General features: G+C 30.4%; 1 protein-coding gene across 1 annotated transcript in view; it reads right to left on the bottom strand.

Moving 5' to 3' along the window:
* Nucleotides 1–21850, bottom strand: part of LOC134687035 (single-minded homolog 2-like) — a 35047-nt gene extending 13197 nt beyond the window's left edge. Inside the window, exons 1-3 of the mRNA XM_063546978.1 lie at nt 21166–21850; nt 15530–15711; nt 1958–2034 (exon numbers count right to left, since the gene is read on the bottom strand). Of these exons, the coding sequence (XP_063403048.1) occupies nt 1958–2034; nt 15530–15704 (252 nt within the window). The 5' untranslated portion in view covers nt 15705–15711; nt 21166–21850. The remainder of the gene's footprint in view (nt 1–1957; nt 2035–15529; nt 15712–21165) is intronic.
* Between the last annotated feature and the right edge of the window lie 1205 nt (nt 21851–23055).

The following is a 23055-nucleotide window of genomic DNA, read 5'->3' as shown; positions in this document are numbered from 1 at the left end:
CATTTGCATTAAGTTAGGCATATTTATCAACTTTTGAAATGGTGTTTTCTGTCTTTTATTATTATATTTTTTGCATCTACCGTTTCGAAACAGTTTGGTTCGTTCCTGTTTAGTTTTAAATTCAGTTAAAGTATTTTTTTGTTCTCATTCTTTCATCCTAATTTTTTCTTATGTTTTAATATTTAGTTCTCAATATCTATTACTTCGGTAGTATGTTTGTATGAACCTCAAATCTTTCTATATTTAACAGTTTAATTCTAAAATCATTAATTAACGGACCTTTCCTTTCAAATACTTAGCGTAAACAATATTTTATTCAGAAACAGATAAATAAATGCGAACATAAATACAATACAATGGATTGGAAAACAAGTGACAAGTCACTTATACAAATTCCTCTCCTTTTAAATGGCAAAATCAATTACAATGGACAGAAAATGTACAATTATATAATATAATATCATGGAAAAAGAAATCAAATGTAATGGAAATTAAAATATAATGCAGATAGTATTTTTAATACTTAAATTATTAAGAAGTCATTAGTAATTAAAAGCAAAAACTACAGATTGCTGCATTTGTTTTGTTTTTCTTTTTTTCATTTGTAGAAAATAATATAGTAACAGCTTAGCTGCACTGTTTATCACTAGAATATCCAATTAACGTCTGCTGAGACTGAAACACAGGTCAAATGTAATACATCCGATTATCTCGTCAAAAACAGCGAAAAGATTATGAATTTTCCATTTCAGACATAATTATCAATACTGAAGAGGCAATCAACAAATTAAACACAAGATAAAATTGTTTTACAATTGCCCGGATTATCAACATGATTGTTTATGCTTCGGCACGAGCGGAAGTGTCCTGTTCTGAAGAGATAATGACTCTTTCTATCTTTCCATAAAAGATTTCTTTTGACGTGTTGCGGCTTTTGACATATGGACAAAATATGTAAAAGGAAACTTTATTTCTAGATTAATCATATCGTGACGATTTTTTAAAGTTTTTTATTCGTGTTGTCTGCTGTTCCATCTTTTTTAAAAAGAAACTGAAAATCCCTTTTCGTTGTGGCATGGGTAGTACCTTGAAACATTTCAACAGGCAGCTTTTGGAGGTTGTCGAGTTTCAAGGCTGGTCTATCATATATATAAAGAGATGTGGTATGATTGCCAATGAGACAACTCGCCATCTAAGTCACAATTTGGAAAAGTAAACAAATATAGGTCAAAGTACGGCCTTGAACAGGGAGCCTTGGTTCCCACCGAACAGCAAGCAATAAAGGACACGTATATAAGTGAACCTTTTTAAATTTGACTTTGTTTCTTTACACGCATATTAATATATTATCAAATTATATTTAGATATAGAATAGATGGAGATCGGATAATCTAGGTTGACTTCAAATAAAATCAAATATAAAATGAAATTTCGGAAGTTCTTTGGATTTTGTTTTCGGATTTTTTTCCAGAGAAAAGAGCATTTTGTTTTTACTTTTTTCTACATAAAACAAAAGCAAATTAAAAGATTTATTGCTATTTTGTGCATTTTTCTTTTGTTTTGATTTTTTTTTGTGATAATTTTCATATCATTCTTCTCCATTGAGATGAAACCATTATCGCTAGAAACTAAGGAGGCACGTAGCGTTGCTAACGCAATTGACATTGAAATTGAAAACGTCGTCATAGGTAAAATAGCGATAAACAGATTATCATTGGTCATCTCAACTCGATTGCTTTTCTCACTTTCGCTGTACCAGCTCAAGCGAGAAAATCAATCTCGTTGAGATGATCAACGATATTCTATAAATATATAACGGCGGTTTTCATATTCCTCCTGCAGTAGATATACGAAAATGAAAAAGGTATTTTGCTGCCGTCTTGAAGGTTGTTGTGGTTTCAACAAAGGTTGCAAAATAAATAAAATCTTATATTTCAGAAAAATGTCAAAAACTTACCTGCAAAAGATGTGAACCTAGTTCCTTTTCTAAAGGAGACTTAGGTGGAGATCTGTGGCCCCATGCTTCACCAAGACCTAAAATACAAAAAAAATATTGTTAGCAATTAAAATATCTTTTGTAAGAAGTTTTATTCCTGAAATCTTTTTACCTCCACTCGAAATAGTTCCAAAACAGCTCAAACAAATATGATTCTGTCAACTCAGGCGGGCTTCCAGAATAGTAGGCACAAAAGGACATTTACATGTAGAGTATAAACAGATATAGTAAGCCTAAAGATAACGTTGATTTATATATAGGTTGTAATTGAACGAGAGTGAACAAACCAATTCAATCGTTAACTCTCGTTCAGCAATAGCATATTTTTTTTTAAAACCTAGTAGCTGTTCCTTACTTTAAAATTGAGACATCACATGGCGCTGTAACGCCTAACAAACTGTTGTTTAAAACTTAAAAGAAACAAACATGAAAGGTTCAAGCAACCTTCAGAAAAAGTGACCACGTAGTCTCTCAATGAATGAATTATTTTATTGAAATTGCAAATTCACTATGTTGAATTTCAGCGGACCTGTGCATTTGAACATCCCGAAGGCATGTTCTCAACTTTTTCCGAGAAAAAACTTTTCTTATTACATTTCATTTAAAATAACTATTTTGTGACTGAGCGTTACTTAAATAATAATCAATCAATCATACAATGTAAAATATTTTATGGTTCTAAATCAAACCGGTTCCCCTTTCACAGTTAAAGAATTGTTCATGGCTTAAAATATTAGTCTGGACTATGGGCAAAATAAAAATCGCTTAACGGACGGTACAGACACTAGCCTATTTTTGAAGACTGTTTTCCGCTAAAATCACATTTGTGTATAGCCCAAATCTCTATTTATGATAAAGTCGCATATGGTTGTTTAAGGATGTAGAATTTTCTGATTCTTTTTAAAAGGTAAGAGTTGGTTTCGTGCAGTCTGGGTTGGAGTACAAAACATGTGCACGAAATACAAAATCCAGAATTCTGATTGGTTGAACTCTTGAGTCTGTGTACGATTTTATGACCACATGGCCTGATCTGTTTTTGTTTCGGATATTGCCATATCTTCTAGAATTTAACCTATCTCATTGAATTTTTGAAAATTGTGTTAAATCTTAATTAACGTTTAGTGCTTTTGTTTAATTTACACAAGTATATTCCTGTCTTTCAATTTAAAATGCTATGATACCCTTTAAGTGAAGGTCAAATATGAATATAGAAACTTCTTTGCAATGTTTTAAGAAAACAATGTGTACTATCAAAGCAAACAAACTTCTGTGGAAATACAAACTAAAATATCACGTTCGAAAAACCATAAACTGTCGGATAATAACAATTATACTGACACGAGCCAACACAGAAAAAGTCAGTTAAAAGGCCCGTTGTTTCATTCAAATAAAACTCTATTTAATTACAGTTTCTTTTATTGTAAATAGCATATTAGGAGGCAAAACCCAATAGGAAATACCACCCAATCTCGTTAAATCTCGATAATGAGATTCCAATCAATTAGTCACCCATATTGTTATCACGTCTGGTGCACGATAGAGAGGAAATAATTGGCCGGAATCCAGCCTGAAGCTTAGCAGGTTAGCGATACATCGCACTGCTTTTTCCTCATCTCGGTGTGTTGAACCTTACATTTGCTAAATGTTTTGTCATCTAAAAACATCTTGTTTTAGTTTAGCTTTATATTGCACTCAACTATTTAATAACACATTCAACCTGAAGCATTCACATCAATCCTGTAAAATGTTAATACCAATAGCTTTAACATATATGATATAGATGTTTTTTACAATGCTGCCTGATGTACAGATTGGACAAAAAGAAACCCCATTATTTATTTGATCACCCCCTCCAAATACATACCCCAATGCAAATGTGTGGAGAGTTGATATAACCGAATTCAGAGACAGAAATTGTCAGAGGCAGGTGGATAGATAGAGATATTTTTCTTACCAAATATCAACATAAAGTGTTACAAAAGTATCACAAAACCAATAGCAGATGTGATGTAACCATACTTAATCATAAAATCTTAAAACAATTAGAGTCATACAATACATGTATATATATTTCTCTGAAACAATGCATGGTTGATACCTAATCTAGTTTACATAAGAATAAAAAAAAAGTTAAGAATTCTCGACTTCCACAAACGTCTGATACAATATTTCCAATTTAAAATTATAAAATACAGCTGTTTTATATATAATTTTAGGTTTGTGGTGGAAATTGTCTCATTCAGTTTATCAAAACAAAAACTATCTTCATTTTTTGTAACCTATATTCTCTTAAAATAATTAGGAAAAAGAACGCACAGTACAAAGTTGGCAGGTCTTCCACACCTGTGAAGCATTCCATTTAATCGCATTTACTTTCCACAAATAAAGTAATATTATTTTCTAAATATTAATATATATCCTTATCAAGATACATAGATACCCGTAACATTTGCTCAGCAAGGCCCCTACACCACAAAACCTGAATAAACAATGTAAAACCAGCAGGACCCGATAGAAGTTTTACGTCTTGGTGATTGGTAATACCTCAGACACTGATTGTTACAATTTGGTTGGTCACAGGTGTGAAAGTAAGAAATTTGTGACACCTTGGGAAACTTAACAAATACCTTCCAATTGAAATTTACAACTTTTTATCTAATCGTAAGTCTGTATTGACCAATTTGTCATGATAAGACAAACTATGGACTTAATTGAAACGTATATCTCACAACAGATCGTCAATTTATATTATCAAGCATATGATTAGTTCAGCGCAGTGTAGATTTTGATAAGTGTAAATAGCTGAGATAATAAGAGATAGTTTATTATGTAGACTGTTATACACTGAATTATCATATTACGTAACAGATACGCTTTCATTTATATAAATTATAATATTCATTTGAAATAGACAAGGCTAAATTTAGTGCGCGCTTAGTTAGTGTGGAGTAATCTATAACACTTACATGTAACTTTCGATTGCTAAACCTTTTTCGATTTTTTTTTATCAAGAATCATTCTTAAAAATACCTTTAATCTTTACGAAAAATCAAAGTAAATAAACGCTTCATGTAAGTTATTTAACTTTGAGATTCGTACAGCAGTGTCACATGACTGAGCGTTTTTCAGTATTCTGAAATTAATGCTTAATAACAGATCTGCGATTTTAATATATTTCGGCATACAGTGTTGAAAAAGCGGAATCAAGAGGTCACCCTATACTAAAATGCATTCAATATAAATATCAGACATGCTTAATTTTGTTTTTCAGATAAACATGGATTCAGTAGAATGTTTCCCCGTGCCTGTAGTGTATGCCCTTATAATTTTACAGTTTGTTGTTTTTTGCTTGTGGGAGAGCTATCTTCTTATTCTATTATCATGATTAATGTTCTATTTCTTCTACTGTATTTTTTGAATTTCTGTGTCATTTTGGTCTCTTAATTGTGGAGAGTTGTCTCATTGGCAACAATACCACATCTTCTTTTTTATATGATATCATTATCATGGTCTTGTGTAACATTTGAAATAAGTTTTTATCAAGTCAGTCATACTACAAATGTATTTGCAATATCTTTCAAGACTGTATTCAATTTTTTAGAACATAATGACATATTGCTTTTATAAGGATATTCGGGTACAAAAATTGCTTAATATATTTAAAACACTTTGAAGTAGTTCAAATTCTACAAGTTTCTTAAAATTTTCAATACTGAGCATTTAAACATGTACACAACAAGTAAAAGCCGCACTAATGCAATATATTCACAGCCAAAATCTATGAAATTAATATATGTACATATATTTGCTATCTCTCTTGTATATATATTTCTGCAGGTTATCAAAATTCAATAAAGTAATGATTAAATAAATTTCACAATTATTATAGAAGTTATACGTCTTTTTTTCTCTCTCTTTTTTTGAATTAATGCTCTGTCAAAATGAGATGAAGGTGTCCAGTTCTGTCATACAGGCTACCAAAAAAAATCGGTATGAGAGTTGATATAGTTCAAGATAAATAGCCTTAAATATGCTTGTAATAATTTAGAATAAACTAAGCAACCCCTATAAACAGACATATTTGACTTTTACATGTTCGCCGACACTGTATCATAAAATAGGTTTTTGTATTATTCATTGATTTTATGATAAATATATAATGTTTACCATAAAATATATAATTCAAGTTTCTTTGATGTAGGCTATAAAATAGTGTCATTTTATTCTATTTTTTCAAAGTAAACTTCCATTAACTGGGTTCCAGGAGTTTGGTCTTATACGAAGGATACTTGTGTATATCCCTGTATCATGCAAAATTTTAAAATTTTGAAAACCGTGTGGTTAAAAGTTGGTTTTGTATTTTGATTAATTTAAACCCAAAGAAAGAAGAAGCCTGCGAAAGCGTTTTGAAAATTCTATAAAATTTAATTTGGTTCCATTGGACCATTTTAGAATTTCAAAATATCTTTTGAGATATATAAAATTCGAGGTAGGACCAGCACATTTTTCTTTGTGGAAAATGTTAAACATTTTCTATATAACATTTTAAAAATATTTTTAAACTAAATAATTTAAAAAAAATTTCATCGAAGAATCTATGTTGTGCTCAGTGGCAATTTTACAATGTTGCAATAAATACTGATCTGATTTTTTTATTTTCCATATAATCCGATCTAATTGCGAAAATGGTTGATTTTATGTTAAGTCGAATACCAAACTGTGCTTTTTTGAAAGCTTAATTTGGTATAGACAATTATAAAAACTTATGACCAAGTACAGCAATACGCCGAGAATTATGCGTAGAGAAAAGTAAAAATTTCCACATGTTTTCCTCAATTTTGAAATTATGAAAATTATAAACGAAAAGAATGCACAGCATCAGAATAGAATGGAATAAGTCTGTACTGAATGCATTTAAATACTGACTTTCTATAGAAATATTTTCCACTTACAGCCATGATAATATTATTTACATATTTTTTTCAATACAAGACTTGAGAGGAAAAAACCTACTGAACTGTTATACTGAAAGTTGAAAATTCAGCAGAAATTTTCAACAACAATACGATAATAGTATAACTATACGTATTTTCCTGATCCAGAAAAGACAAGCTCTTGAACGGAAATCTGTCCTTCGTTGAACTTGTACTTCTTATATTAACATGTATTACATTACAAAAATTCAAAATATGAGAGTGATTTAACACATAAATAAAAATTTGCGTTTTTGAAGAAAGAAAATTGCTCATTATATGATAAGTGATAAATAATTTATATGGCATGTAATATGTTTTGATGTTATGAAAACAGCTTACTGGCCTGTTCTTAAGATAAAAGTTGATGCACAGCAATTCAGACTTCAAGTTATAATCATTCTTATCATTTTTATATGAAATTAAAAAGCCTTTGAGAAGTAATGAATTTGTAGGTTATAACCTTGCTCAAATATCGCAAAAATGCGTAGTGATTTATGTGGGTATAAACGGTACATTAATTGTGATGAAATTTAAACTGATTTTCATGGATCGGAATGAAGCATGCATGTGTATTGAAAACTAAATAATAGCCAGGGACGGTCTCCTCTTTTACTCTTTCGAATTGACTCGAATACAAGCTACAATGCCGTTTAAAGTAACACTGATGTTTCCTTACTATGTATCGAGCATATATACTTTCTAATAGAAACCAGCTTGCATTTTTATCTTTCTTTACATTTGCGTTACCATCACATGTTTAAAATTGACAATGCCGATCTTAAAAAATCATCCGCTACTTTATTATTTTTATTATATTATTTTCTCTATGTGTGATTAATGACAGAAGCCAGGTGCAAAAAGAACAGATACAACCCGAAAGTAGCATATAGATGATCTTTTTGCGTTTGGTCACGTTCGAGGTGTTAATTTCTATTTGTTTATTGATACAAACATATGTGTTGATTTCAACAAAGTTCCTCATAGATCAAAGGTGACGAGAGGCTGTATCATTTTGAACTTTTGACGTCACTGGAACCCCCTGGAGAACAAAGGAGCAGAGTTCAAGACCACAATATCGAAAAAGAGACAACCAGGATTCCCTACTGACAAAAAACTTTCGCTCGATTGTAATGCTGATCACAATTAATTCTCAGTCAAAATACACCCCTTTGTAAAAAAAAAAATTATTGGGAAAAAAATCAAGTATGAATAAAAAAAACCACACTTATTTAACTTGTGCAAAATGTAATATGAAGGTAAAATCTCCGTAATTTGCCATGCTATTCCACAGGCACTTGTCTCAGACATTGTTATTCTATGTACTTTATTGTATTATAATAAGGTATACAGGAAAAAAAATTTCTGAGACAGTGCCTGTGTGCAATTTTCAATGACATACACGTTTCCGGGATTGTGTAAAAAGCAAATAATCAATTGATAAGGTGTGCACACATATAAGTAATGGATGCCAGTAGAAACATACATCTTAAACAAGGTGATATACGGTCAGTGACTGTATATCACATATGAATATATACGGTCAATACAATTTGACTGCTCAAAATATATCTTTTATTCATTTTCTTTGCACAGAAAACTCTTTTTTTTAAGGAGATAGAGAAAGGCTATGTCAAGTATTACTCTCCGATGTAATGAAAAATTAAGTCATCTGTCGACAAGTATAGTTTCGTTTTTCTTGTTTTAAATATTCTAATCCAATATCAATAAATAAATGTATGCATATAAAAGTTTGGCAACAAGCTGAATGTCAAAATGAAACGGCAATCTGAGTCGGATAAGTCAAAACAAAACTGTCAATCACAGATGAATGGCAATCATAATATTGAATATAGGAGATACATATCGTCATTTGTGTTTTCTTTGTCTATTTAAAGATAGTACTTACCCACATTTATAAATCAAAACCCTAAAATATGGATTTTTGACATGTTTTTATTTTACTATGTATAAACGGTAATTTTGAAAGGCACTATTAGGGAAAGTGGCTTGGTAAATTCCCAACTTACTGCACAGATTTCCCATTCTAAGCCTCTTTTTTATTTAAGATATTCGCAGGTGTCTCATAGGTGGTCATTCACGAGTGTTTTATTACTTTAAAGGTTTGAAATGTAAATAAAGAAGACAAGTCTATAATGCGATAATCCGTCCCATTATAACCTTACATTTAAAAAGAACGACCCGTTCAAAATGAACCCACATGTCGAAAATTTGTGTTATTCAATGGTTAGAGAAATTCAAATTGTTAAAGGATTGTTTTCTAAAATGTGAAATTTCCAGACTATGTATCGAAACGAATGGTGATCCTGTGCATTTGTTTACACCAGGTGTTTAAATGCATACACATAACATACCTTTTCACAAAAGAGCTCTCCTAAATGAAAACCGGATATTGCTCAGTGAACGATTATGGGATGGAATGATACATTCATGAGCAACAATTGAATGCCCTTCATTAATATTAATGACATGCATTTGTATCGTTTTCTTCCATGTTAGTTTAGAAAAAAAAACGTAAACACAAAACGTACTCAGAAATGACTTATGGTTTAATTCTGCGGCAAGCGCAGTGGAATTCAGTCAATGAAAAACAAAATGATGTTTTATGGTTACAGAACTTTCTTTACTCGGATTGGTTTATAATAAAGAAAAGATTTTATTCAACCAATTGAGTGCATTGTTAGTTAAATTAAATTGAAATAATGAAATTTGGAAGCAATATACACATGGAAAAAGGGGGAAAATAATTTGCTGTGGCCTGTGAGCATTTTTGTATTCAATCTGAAAATGTGTTCTGTTGTTTTATGTTTTTTTTTGTATTTTCCTTTGGAAATTCAAACACACTGTTAGAATATGTCAAAAAAAAATACAATTTTCAATATGAAGCACTTAAAAAACGGTATTGTCTTTCCAACAAGTAAGCTCTATCGAGAATATCGATAAATAGCATAATGGTAATTCTTCGTTAAAGACGTCTAGGACCGTGATCCCTAAAAAAAGGTAATAAAAGTACCGAGTTACACTTTTTAAGCATATCCTTTAAATCTGTTTACACGCTGTAAATACTTTTCTTTTTTCTGAACATTATGAGCCGAGAATTATTTATTTCATGGCTCATTTTAAGTACCAATTGCCATCATCATATTCTGTTCAAAATCGACATGAAACCTTACATTTTGTATCCAGCATAAAATTTCAGTAACAATATAGATCTTAGGCAATGCAACTTCTGGATAGTTAATATCATTCTTCCGTTTGCTTTACAAACGCGCAATATATGTAAAAAGTAAGACGTCATTTATAATAATTATATTCTTATAGGGCATTAATAAACAAAAACAAAATGCAAATTTCAATGTTCTCGTTAATTAGGATTAGATAAAAGAACCAAAGACGGAATAAAACCCGCAAATGAGATTTTTGTACAATGCTTTAAATAGGAAACAAACAAGATAATATGAAATCCCATTAAGAATGTTATGGTCACACAATTTAAGCAAGAAGAAAGTACAACAAGGCCTCAGTTAGTTTGAAAATCTCAAATTCACTTAACAAGATTTGGGCAGTCCAAATAACGAGTTTTCAAACAAGACAAATTGGTCAACCCACAGGAGAGATTTCAGTCAAGGTACAAAGTAGTTAATCCTTAAAAGAGATTCCAAGCAAGAAAAATTATTAGTCAATCCACAAAATAGTATTCAAACAAAGAAACATTATATTCAATCCACAAAAGAGATTTAAAGCATGTTACAAATAAGACAATCCACATCAATAGATTTCAAAACTGAATGCACACATTCATCAATCCAAAAAAACAGATTTTAAATGAAAATACGTGTATATAGATAATAAACCTGCAGGGATTCTGATATTACTTGTAGTTGATAAAAACCAAATTGGTATACATGTATATTTTTGATTTCTTTTGTTTTTGTCAAAGAAGGACGATGCTTTATATATACAGCTATTCGGAATTTCAGATACAAACGCATTTTTTAAAAAACATGTTGATTTGTTTTTTTTTTCTTTTCTCGCTGATTGGGTCTTTACTGTTTTATATGTTGGTTTGCATATCACGTTTCTGGGTGGGCTGGAGTGTTTGTTTCAGTGAGAATTGCATCATATTACTTTTTTACAAATATTACATGTAGCTAGAGGGTGGCCCATTTTCTTTGAACACAAATCAATACCTGCAGTCAACAAGTGGTTATTAAAATAGGAAGCCTCGATTACTTTCTATTACAGAAGTGAAAGCATCGTTTAATGAACAAAACCTTGTACCAGCATAAGAATTAACAACAAGCTATAAGCTCCTGTAGATTGTCATCAAAGGCGATGAAACTTTAGAACTCAGCACCATGTATCAACGGGTAGGATAAAATACAAAAACGTACATGGACTTTTGAAGTTAATCACTTTCAATACAAGGATGAAGATGCAGGTAATAAAATTATGTGAAAACAAAATGTGCATTCGGTTCTCAAGATTTAAAGTGAAAGTTTAAAAGGTTAAATATAAAGATAATAATAAATTGAACAGAATTCCATCTGTTACCAGGCTAAACACATAAACAAGTCTCCTCCCTGTGTAGGCAGTCAATGAGATAATATTAGTGCTAACCAAAGAGCGCCCCTTTTGTAAAGGGCAGGTATCCCTTCGATTAGGACGTAACAGCTCTGTGGTTGGTGACGAGTTGCGAGATTGTCCTTAATTGGTTTTTTTTTCCACTTTTCTGATTTTTGATATTATCTACATATATTAATTAATTGTGGTGACCATGCAGAACTAAATACAATTTGTATGCACATTTATTAAAAGCTGTATTTTATGTGGTTCATTGCGCAACTGTAGATTCACGCTGGTGAAGCGGAAACAGCATACAACATTGAGAAAGTATTACATATACAGGTTAAAGGTCGATACGTTTAACGTGCATAAATAAAACGACAAACGACCTGACTTTTGATGACTTTTTGAAAATTTAAACAATTTTAATGACCCTCCCCCACATCTTAAAAAATTTGGTTCTTATATGTTATCATGAATATCTAAATGATTGGTTCTGATTACAACCTTTTTCAAGAACACCCGAGACTAAAAAAAAACACATTTTGTTTTTCCATCAATGTTACTTTTATAATTATACTGATTCGATAATTCTTTTTCTTAAAAGTTCTCTTCTTGAACAGTATTCTTGTTCACAATGTTCGTATATATTTCTTGTTAATTTGTATACTAAGTGCTTATATTTTTATTTTACCTTCACAGATCTTGCGTTTTACTGGGACATAAAACATCATTTTAAAACACCACATGATTGGTATCGGCAAATCAAATTCTAATAAAATACGATGCAATGAAAAAAATATTAGTTAACCGCAAGAGAAGAAAGGGGAAGACAAAACGGACAAATGAACAAGATGAACCGTTGGTGCATTTCATTTTTAATTTACTAAGATGCCCACAATATCAATAAAGGTCAACAGTTGACAGTTACCACACAATCAACGTGATGGTATGTGGTTTACACCTATATACACGTATATAAAAAGAAATGAATAATAAACCATTTGAATTAATTTATTTCTTTTTGAAAATGGCCAATTATTTTTTAATTCTTTTAATGTTGATTTATCTTTTATACCCTAACCTATTCCCTAGTAAATACAACAACAAATACTGTTTATTGGTTGAGGAGGAGAGGGGGAAATAATTTTACAACCTTGTTTCTATTTAGTTTATAATTTTATGATGATTCATCTTCTTATTATTTCTGACTGCAAAAATAGAGGTGAAGAAACACAGTTTTACAAATGCCAAGTTTTTAAATAGTGTAGAAATGTCCCACTTGTGGCCCCTTTTTTCCTTTGTCAAATCATAAATATTTTTTTCTTCAAATACACGCATCATAGACAATAGTTATCAAAGGTACCAGGATTATTATTAAAGTTTATTCTACACAAGACTCATCAGTGACGCTCATATCAAAATATTTATAATGCCAAACAAGTACAAAGTTGAAGAGCATTGGGGACCCAAAATTCCAAAAAGTTGTGCCAAATACGGCTAAGGTAATCTATGCCTGGGATAAGAAAATCCTTAGTTTTTCGAAAAAATCAAAGATTGTAAGCAGGAAATTTATATAAATGACCACATTAATGATATTCATGTTAATACCGAAGTGTTGACTACTGGGCTGGTGATACCCTCGGGGACGAAACGTCCACCAGCAGTGGCATCGACCCAGTGGTGTAAATAGTTATCAAAGGTACCAGGATTATAATTTAGTACGCCAGACTCGCGTTTCGTCTACACAAGACTCATCAGTGACGCTCATATCAAAATATTTATAAAGCCAAACAAGTACAAATTTGAAGAGCATTGAGGATCCAAAATTCCAATAAATTGTGCCAAATGCGGCTTAGGTAATTTATGCCTGGAATAAGAAAAGCCTTAGTTTTTCGAAAAAATCTAAGTTTTGTAAGCAGGAAATTTATATAAATGACCACATTAATGATATTCAACTATTTGTTAAAAAATAAAATAGAGAAACTTTCGAAAGTATGTACGGTTGTTTAGTTTGTTTATTTCCAAATATTCTCCTGTAAGCCTTGTTTACTGAGACAGGAATGACGTAACTGTTGGATTATAAACAAAGACTCTCTAGCATTCTGTCACGACTTAGATTTCCGCGTCATAGTTCCAGGGTCAACAGTTAGAGCGATAGATATACGACATTGAAAATGGCTACACCCTTATGTGCCTTTTTTGTATGTTAGGGCAGTAACTTATTATTAACCAGATAAATTTTAAAATTCTAATTATTTGAAAATTTAGAAATCCTGGTTAAACAAATTACTTCAGGGAGCTAGGCTGATATTACACTATGCAATCCGGGATGCAGGATAAGTTTTGTTTTGATGCAAGAGATATAACTCTCCACTATAGACTCGAAGGGCAATATATAAAATATCTGACCAGGAGAAACAATTGATGTATAGTACCAAACAGCACTCTGTTTGTGGCAGTCTTTTTCTTATATAACATTTATATAGGAACATGCATTTACTCTATACCAGTAGCGGGACCAGTAGGTACTGGTACTGGGGTATCATGTACTGATATAAATAGAAGGGTCAGTATAAGAAGCGTGGGTATAGCCACATGTGTCGTAGACCTTTATCTGTTGGTGACCGACTTCGGACCAACGACCTTTAGTCCCATCTGTCAGTGACCCACGAAATTCATCATCTTATCGTAATAAACATTGATCTGAAAGTGATTTTTCATAGGTGTGAATTTTACTCTCAATGTCTGTTGACAGAACTGAAATTGAATGCTATGTTTCCGTTCCAACGTTCTCTATATTTGTCGATGATATTTGCTCTTTATTTCTTTGCCCATCGTCTAATTGACTACTGTATTTTTAGTTCCGAAGCCTCGTTCTGTTGGTAAATATTAGCTTTTACAAAAATCATATAGGATGAATGACATTTAATAGGGAATCTATTTCAAAAATTATTTGAATATCATGAAGGGGATTGAAACTGGTTAAACTTATATGTCCTCATTAAAGCAGATTTTTTTTAATGTTAATTCAAATACAAATTTTAAAATTTCAAAAAGAACAAGAGACCAGAGTACTTTGACATTTACTTGACGACTTGTAAATAAATGGAATCAAAGTTTTATTTTCATGTTTTATCTTGCTAGGATATGGTACGAATGAACTATAAACAGAATTGTGTTGAGATTGAAGGTCGAGGTCGTTGTGACATCAGATATATACTAGTGATTTAGATGTTCAGAATAAAGTTTTTGAACATGCATATATATCTTATAAAATAACATACTGTTTTAGTCGTCTTCTTACCTTTAAAATATATTAGTATTGCATACTTTTTTTTTTGTTGTAAACAGAATTAAAATATGCTAAGCCGATACTTCACATGTATTTCGTTCATATTTGAATTTCTTTCCGTATACATTCGAAAACATTTATTTCGATGAGAATATTTTTTGTAGTGTTCAAGTTTGAATTTCTTACGGATATCAATTATATAAATTGCTCTTATTTTTTTTAAATAATTATATATAGTGTTTTTGACAAGAGGTGTTTAACTGCTACAATAAACAACCTTAACTTAGAATATAACGAACCATGATAAAAATGAATAACGGATACAATGGTATAAATTATTTTTAGAAATGAGTAAATTACTTAACGCTGTATCTAAAAATGGAATATTAACTCCTAATATCAGCATTGCCATAAACACATATTATATTGTCTGCGACAAAGAAATCAACATCTCCTTTGCCAGAAACCTTACACGTGTTTACACTACACAACAGGTTCTTATTTATCCGAAGACATTTTGAAAAGTCTTTATTTTATTCCTGGCCGTTATCGTTTTATTTTATCTTTTAATGGACCATTGTCATAAATGCATTGTAATGTTTGTCACTGGACGAGAATTAAAACTAAATTCAATCAAGTTGATTCAACAAATAAGAAAAAGGTAAAATATTGACTTACCATCTGGGAAAACGCTCCTCATCTTCAAATAACTGGTACATAGCCTTATTATGGAGGCTTTGTCCAACTGGCTCGTAATAGCCGATGGTAGAGGTAATAATTTGGCGAGTTCATAGAACTCTGCATTTTCTTTTTCTCTTCTTGATCTTGCCGCCGTCTTGGATTTGTCTTTCATAACTCCACTGAAATATACATTATAATTCCAACATATTTATCAGTCCAGTTATCTATATCTTTGTCTTGTAATCGAGGAAAGGTGAAACGTACATGCAATAAACACTTTCATGTCAATTTCAAAATATTTCTACTGATATTTGCTTAAATGAAAGCACTTCTCTTTTGTAAACATCTCGTTTTTTAAATTTCGAATATTTAATGGTATAAGCGTTAGAAGTCTTGACAAATACGTTTGCCTTTTACTTGTAAATCTTATAAATATTTCCACGTTAAAAATGTCCTCAAAAGGCGTAAGAATTTTAAATCTGTTTCGTCCCAAAGAAAACGGAAGTAAACTGACTCAGTCGTGTTTAGTTTTGTTGTGGTTTGACTTGATTTCAGCTTAATTTCACAATTTGGTTTATTGATAGAATAAATTATTAAATCATTTAAGACTCACAAAAGGATGGACAATAGGAATAAATTGGTGAATAATTAATAAGAAAACCCAAGAAAAAAAACGGAAATAGCATAACGGTGGGTATATAAATCAGGATCGGATCAAGGAAATCGTCTAGGGCGTACACCTCCCTTTTTCTTAACCTCAACCCTAAGAAAATAGGGAAAAAAATAAGGCTTCTCGCGCATTTATAAAGCCTGAATCCGCCCTTGTATTGAGAATAGTGTTTTCTTGTGTTCACCCGTGTTATCTAACGGTGCCGGAAAAAAACAATGACTTACGAATCAAAAGGAAAAGTGTATTAAAGAATGATGTATTTAAATACATAGGCTATTGAAAAATAAATTCAAATCAGCAGCAAAGAATAAAACAATGACGAAGGTCATAATTTGGTTATAATAAATATGTAGCTTCATACGAATATCAAACACTAAGTCATTAGACTCGTTTCTTCAACGTCATTTTTAAATTAAAAAATAATAATTTACATCAACTTTTTCAAATGAATCCTATCATCTTCCAAGATATCAAAAAGACTGCTATGTACTTTTGGACTGAAACTTTATCAAATACTATATTTTTTTTTCTTTTGGCATGCTATTTAAAAATAGTTTTATAATTATTAAATTTTAATCATATGTTTTCGAATGTGCACCTAAGCCATTCACCGACATCATCCTTGGCTCTATGTATTTACCTGAGAACCGACTGCGTGAAATTTAGATAAAGTTGTTTCATTAATTCAAATTTTCTGTCCTGTTCATAATGTATTCGTGGCCTGGAGTGCATATCCAATGTAACAAATCGAGCGAAAATTAGCGTATTTTATTCTGCCGTAAAACTGACACTCGATGAATTGAAATGAATTGGAAAGCTACGTCTAAGAGATGTACGCATTTGTCAATTGAAATGAAATCCTGTATTTATAAATTAGGTAGGCAGGTTTGTCCCAGTTTGACAGTTCTATTCTGTTGATACATATGATCTATTGTGAAAAATTCATAACTGATCTAAATTTTCTCACCAATTTTATTAGAAATTGACAAGTGCCGTCATACTTGAAATTTTTAATCAGATATATATTTTAAAAGGTGTTTTCTAAAAAATCAAAACAAATACATATGTTTGATGTGTGTATTAAATATATATATAAATGCCTTTAACTTTTTGTTAAAAAATACATGAGTATGTTTCAATTATTTTTCAAAAACTAACTAAAATTTCAAGATAGGTTGAACTTAAGTGTATTACTTTAAGATTTCAGTTTGAAGGACACTCATTGCCACCTGTAAATAACTGGACAATATCCTTTCGGTAATTAAATTATTTTCTTGTGTAGTTTAAATTTTAGAATTTGATTTGAGTTTCGCTGCCGATGAGCTTTTATTGAATATTTGTTTATGTTAACGATAACGGATAAGTAAACAAAATCTTTATTAAGACATCATTTTCACCTTTATTCATCTTTCCTTTGAAGTAGCCTAAGCTAAATTATCTAGAAAATATCAAAAGTTTAGAATTTCACGCTATAAAAAGATTAACGTATTGTCAACCGGATAAACAATATCTACCCGTTATTGAGTCGGGTGTTATATAACTGTCCGGAACAATACTGGCTAGTTTTCCAATAATGATGATGGCCAGTCTAGAGTGGTCTTGTGTCCGGAAGATCAACTTGAAGTGTTATAATAGCTCTCTCAATCCGATTTCAAGTGGTCATTTTAAACGGATTAAGTTCGGTATTACACATAAAATAAAATTAGAGGACTACTCTTGGTGGTCGAATTGTTCAAAAATAAATAAAAAAAATGCATCGGGGATCAATGTTGAAGATAGCAAAATATATTATTTTGGAAAATAAATAAGATATATTTGTTCACCAAAACAATGTCGAAGAATTGAACAGGCATATAACTTATAAAAAAGAACGGAGATTTATGTGAAAGTATTTGCTTGATCAAATGAAAATAATATATTCAAACAATTCCTCTGTACCAATTTCATGTAGAATTATAATATGAATATTTTCAACATAATTTATTTAGATTCTTATATTCTAATTGATACTGTCATTATATAATTTTATTTTCTCTTCAGTCATGTTCTACAAAAGCCAGACGAATGATTTGTATCCTATGAATGAATTGTTATGAAGCTGTGTAATGCCATAAATGCATTTGAATTAGTGTATTGGGAGTCTGACACGCGTCATTTGACTAATTAATTAACATGCTTTGTTGTTCGTTTGTTGGATAATGAACTGTATTGCTGTAATTTCAATATGTCATCAGAAATATCATAGAATAAATTAAAATAATAAGTAGATAATTGAATTTTAGGTTAGAAAATTATATAAATTATATAAATAGACTTGTTACACAAGAGCATATTTTTATTATTTTGCTGGCAAGTTTAACATTAATTATATAAAAAATGAAATCATAACTGCGAATCCTGTCTGCATAAAACTGCATAATTTCAATTTGTTTAAGTTATTGACGTCTTTTGTAACTATAGAAGATTAAAAAAAATCACTGGGTTCTAAAAGTTTCAATTTTATGTAAAATTTTAATTTTTAAGTATGAAGAAACCCCTCTGCTCATTATTATAATAGTTTATTTAAATCCTAGTTGAATGAACATAAAACTAACATGATTTTGAATGGGTATTACATCATCATTCATAAAAATAAATAGCTTTTTCGAATATATCAAAGTTTCATGGTTGATGCTCGTTCCGTCGCGCCAAAAATCGGATCATAAAACAATTATATTTTTATAAAAAAAAAAGAGTAATTCACAACTGTGTACCATTTTTATACGGGTATGTTTTTACAAAGAAAAGTAAACGGATTTATTTGACTTTTCCCATGGTTAAGTAAATATGATTCAAAAATAACAATTTTAAAAAATTATATTGATGAAGTTAATCAATTATGAAATGTATTTTTTCCAGAAAAAAATAATATATTTTCGTGTAAATTTAATCACGGCCATCGGTTCGACCTCTTTGTGTGTATCTTTTGACAATTTTATGCATATCTAATATATATTTTTAAGCTTTAAGTACTTAAAGAAATAATATTTCCCACGAAAATTGACACATTTTTTAAAAGTCTTTCAAACTGAAAATCTTGACATTTTGATTCACCATCAAAATAAAAAGATATCTATAGTAAGTACGTATATGATGACGTTTTTAAAAGTTCCCACAATACTTGTTCAGGTGAGCACGAGCTAAAAGTTTGTAAACCAAAACGCTATTTTTTTTTAATAGCTTTGAATGCATATGAGTTCCGCAAGTGAGGTGACATTTAAGAAATATTGAAATAAAATAAGAATACAACTTCTGACTTCCAAAGTCGATCTAAGACAGTATTTGCTGCATGCATTTACGTTATTGTTCTTTTTTAGTTAGTTTTGTAACTTGGGGTTTTAACATTTCCTTTGTTATAATTGCTGTCTCAGTCTTTTATTCGACACCTTTTTATTTCCGATATATATATTTTCTTGGCGAAAATGATGAAGGTAAATCCAGAAATAAATTAAGTCCGAACCTTTTACTTAATTTAACCAATATCTTCCAAACTATTTAGTGAGTAAAAAATGTTCATTTATATAAGAAAGATATAAAGAATGTAAAAGAATAAAGAACGAAGTGTATGAATGGTCATACATTAAATGCAAAAAATAAATAGGAAATGGCGTTCTAAGAACAATACTAATAAGGAAAAATATTTTTTCTACACATTACAAATTTGTTTGAATTTTTGTTCAGTACGACTGCAGTTTCTTTGTCTTTTTTCAATTTGAAACATTGAAAATTAATTATACATGCATGAGAAATTATCAGCGAAGTCTTTGAGAGAAACACTGTCTGGATGCATAATTCTTAATGTGTATCTAGTATATAAAACACGTTGGCGTGTGTGTTTCCGTGTGTGTATCAACTGTTGTGGAAACTAATTGATTGAATATCGAACTTCTAGGTATCATTTATTTCTATATAATGATTTTTTATATTCATTTTCATAAAAGTGGAAGATTTCTATGATGTGTGCGATAGAAAACCGACAAAGTTCTGGAAATAAATGTATAGAATGGAATTCGCTTTTGCGGTTTCTTTATTTTCATGCTTCATGCAAACATGAACAATTGCAACCAGTATTTTGTGATGTATTTATTTTTTCTTGAAATAGGAGTTTGTGGCTTATGGTTAAATTACATGTATATTTCTTTTTTGTCGGAAAGAATTTAAAAGTTGAAAGTTTAAAAGATGATAGTATTCATGTATAGAATTCATGTTATTTTAAACTTTTGACAAAAATGTATTGAAAATATAAGTTTTTACAAAAAGAACCCCAAGATATCAAACTGCCGCATCAAATTTCCGTCCGATTAAAATTAAAACTGATTGAAATTTTACATCGGTATATTTTGATGTTGTCAAAATTCACACCTGTGATGAGCGATAGCACAGGTGTTTGAAAACTTAATGAAATATACGAAGCTAAATTTGGTTTTTATAATGTTTAAAGTGTGTCAAAATTTCTATTTGAAAAATTGTGTTGGTGATATAAGAATGCGTAAATTTATTATTACAGGTATTTGTATTTACTTTGTAAAATTCTATTTTTCAGAACAAAATTGTTTCTTCAACAGCCAAAATATACGAGACCAGCCTCCCCCTTAATGATGATATTTAACAAAATAGCTCATGCAAGTTTCCTAAAAAATACTAAAGCAAAAAAATCCCTATTGATACACCCATTGTTAAAATACTTATGGAAAAATTTATTAAAGGAATTTATTGCATACAACCAAAAGATTTACAATAACACGGCAGTATGAGATCTCTTTTCTTATAGAGGAGAAATAACGATCAAATTTATCAAAGTAAATTCAAATAATCTATTGTATGAAGCTGATAAAATGAATATTAATTAAATACATTTGACAGCATGTTAGCTCATTAATAAACACCAATCTATTTTCCACTATCAATTAAGGAAATCTCTTACCTCTAAACAGCATTGTTTTCTTGTCTGAAGAATCGTGACTTATTCGGCTTCACGGTTGTACCACGACTTGTCTAAGTATTTGGGAAGCACTGATAAAGTTCCCTTATGAATAAAACAACTGGATAAGTTAGAATAGAACGTTTGAAATTTCTCCGTCTTCAGCACGTTTTCTTCCTGATATCAAATTTCAGTAAGATTGATATATACACTTTCGTCTTGACGTGCTTTATTCCACCAAAACCCCTCTTTACAGCTCTTAGCAAATTCGTGTCAAAAAGTCGAATTCAAAGTATCCTTGATTAAGCACGCGCCGCTTGTATTTAAATGTTTCAACTTTCACTCGTAGTCACATTCGAAATTACAACAGAGAATGAGGAATTACAGGCTATTCCGGATCTTAGGAACTGTGTCTTAACGTCCCAAATAAAACTGAATTTAGTGGTTTTAGGATTTTAATATTCTATGGCAACTGTGAAAAGGTGCGTCGTTCATTAAGTTCGTTTTGTTTTAAATCACGGATTTACGAGCAAAGTTTGATATTTATGTGAGCCAAATTTTATCGAAATGGATACTAATTTTAACAACAGTTTTTACAAATTGGTCATAATTTTAAAACAGTGGGATCGGTCACACCTTCTAATTGGCTTAAGAAAGTTTACGACAAATGAAATGGATCTAACTAACCGAACACCCATCAATCAAATTATATGATATCGTTGTTATCTGTGTTTTCATTGGACGATAGGAGTTTAACATTGACATAGGGTCGTCTTTAATTCTTTAAAGGTATTTACGCTTCAATTTTCATATGGATATTTTTAAACTGATTAAAACATTATTTCGTTTTCCTTTTTGTTTATTTTCTTTTACATAGACTGTCGTACGTTTTATTTTGATATGTAATGAAAACTCAAAAGACATAGCTGATTAAGAAATTGAGTAAAAAAAGTTGCATTAAATAATATCTCTTTTGTTTTTAACGAGCATTAAGATACGGTCAAGATGACATTTCAATAGACCATTAACAACTATCAATGATTTTAACAAATGAATATTTTATAATTTTAAATGAACGTTTTGACCGAAATGATAGAGAAGGAAATCGTCACAATTTGTATGTTTTGGAAAGGCGTAACTGCATAATTATACTACGGGAAACTTTTTGTTCTCATTTTCAATTTTGTCTTGATTTTTTATACCAATCTTTGTGAAATTTATTTTATTTTGAAATTTTCTTAAGCTGTAATTTATACCTGTATATCTTTTGTCGATAAAATAAAAAGGGTTCATCCTTAAAAGAGGGTTTTATCTTAAAAATTCCAAGTAAATTTTACGGAAAATGTATCACCAGAGACATTTAATTGTATTAAAATTGTAGTATATGACTCTGGTATCACGATTCCCTTTTTCAAACTTTTTTTATTTCACTTTCCTGTGAAAAAAAAAAAGTTGGGACATTTTGATACAGAACTGTTCTATAATAAATACCATCTCCTTCTTGAACAAAATAAGAAACTGATTTAAATTCGTCCTTTTTCGTAACGCTATTTAGAATCATCGTTTCTGAAATATGACAATTATGACAATACATGCATGCTGTAAACAAACATTATTATTTTTTCTCGCAGCAGACAACAAACCGCAATTTACCATTATCGACATGAAATACGCATCTTGGCGGGAAACTGAATAATGATCATTTAGAAAATCATTAAGTTAACTCCGACTTCATTAATCTTTAATAATTATTAAATAAATACGAGAATTTATCCAGTTGATTTGTTAATTTCATCCCTCATTAGCAAACAAGAAACCAAATTCATATGGACATGTAGCGAGCCTTCACACTTTGAAGGACTGTATCAACTATGGAAGGCCGTTGTGCGCTTC

This window comes from Mytilus trossulus, chromosome 10 (assembly GCF_036588685.1).
Source record: "Mytilus trossulus isolate FHL-02 chromosome 10, PNRI_Mtr1.1.1.hap1, whole genome shotgun sequence".
Lineage (NCBI taxonomy): Eukaryota > Metazoa > Mollusca > Bivalvia > Mytilida > Mytilidae > Mytilus > Mytilus trossulus.
The sequence above is the reverse complement of the archived record's forward strand: the minus strand, read 5'-3'. Positions and strand labels throughout refer to the sequence as shown.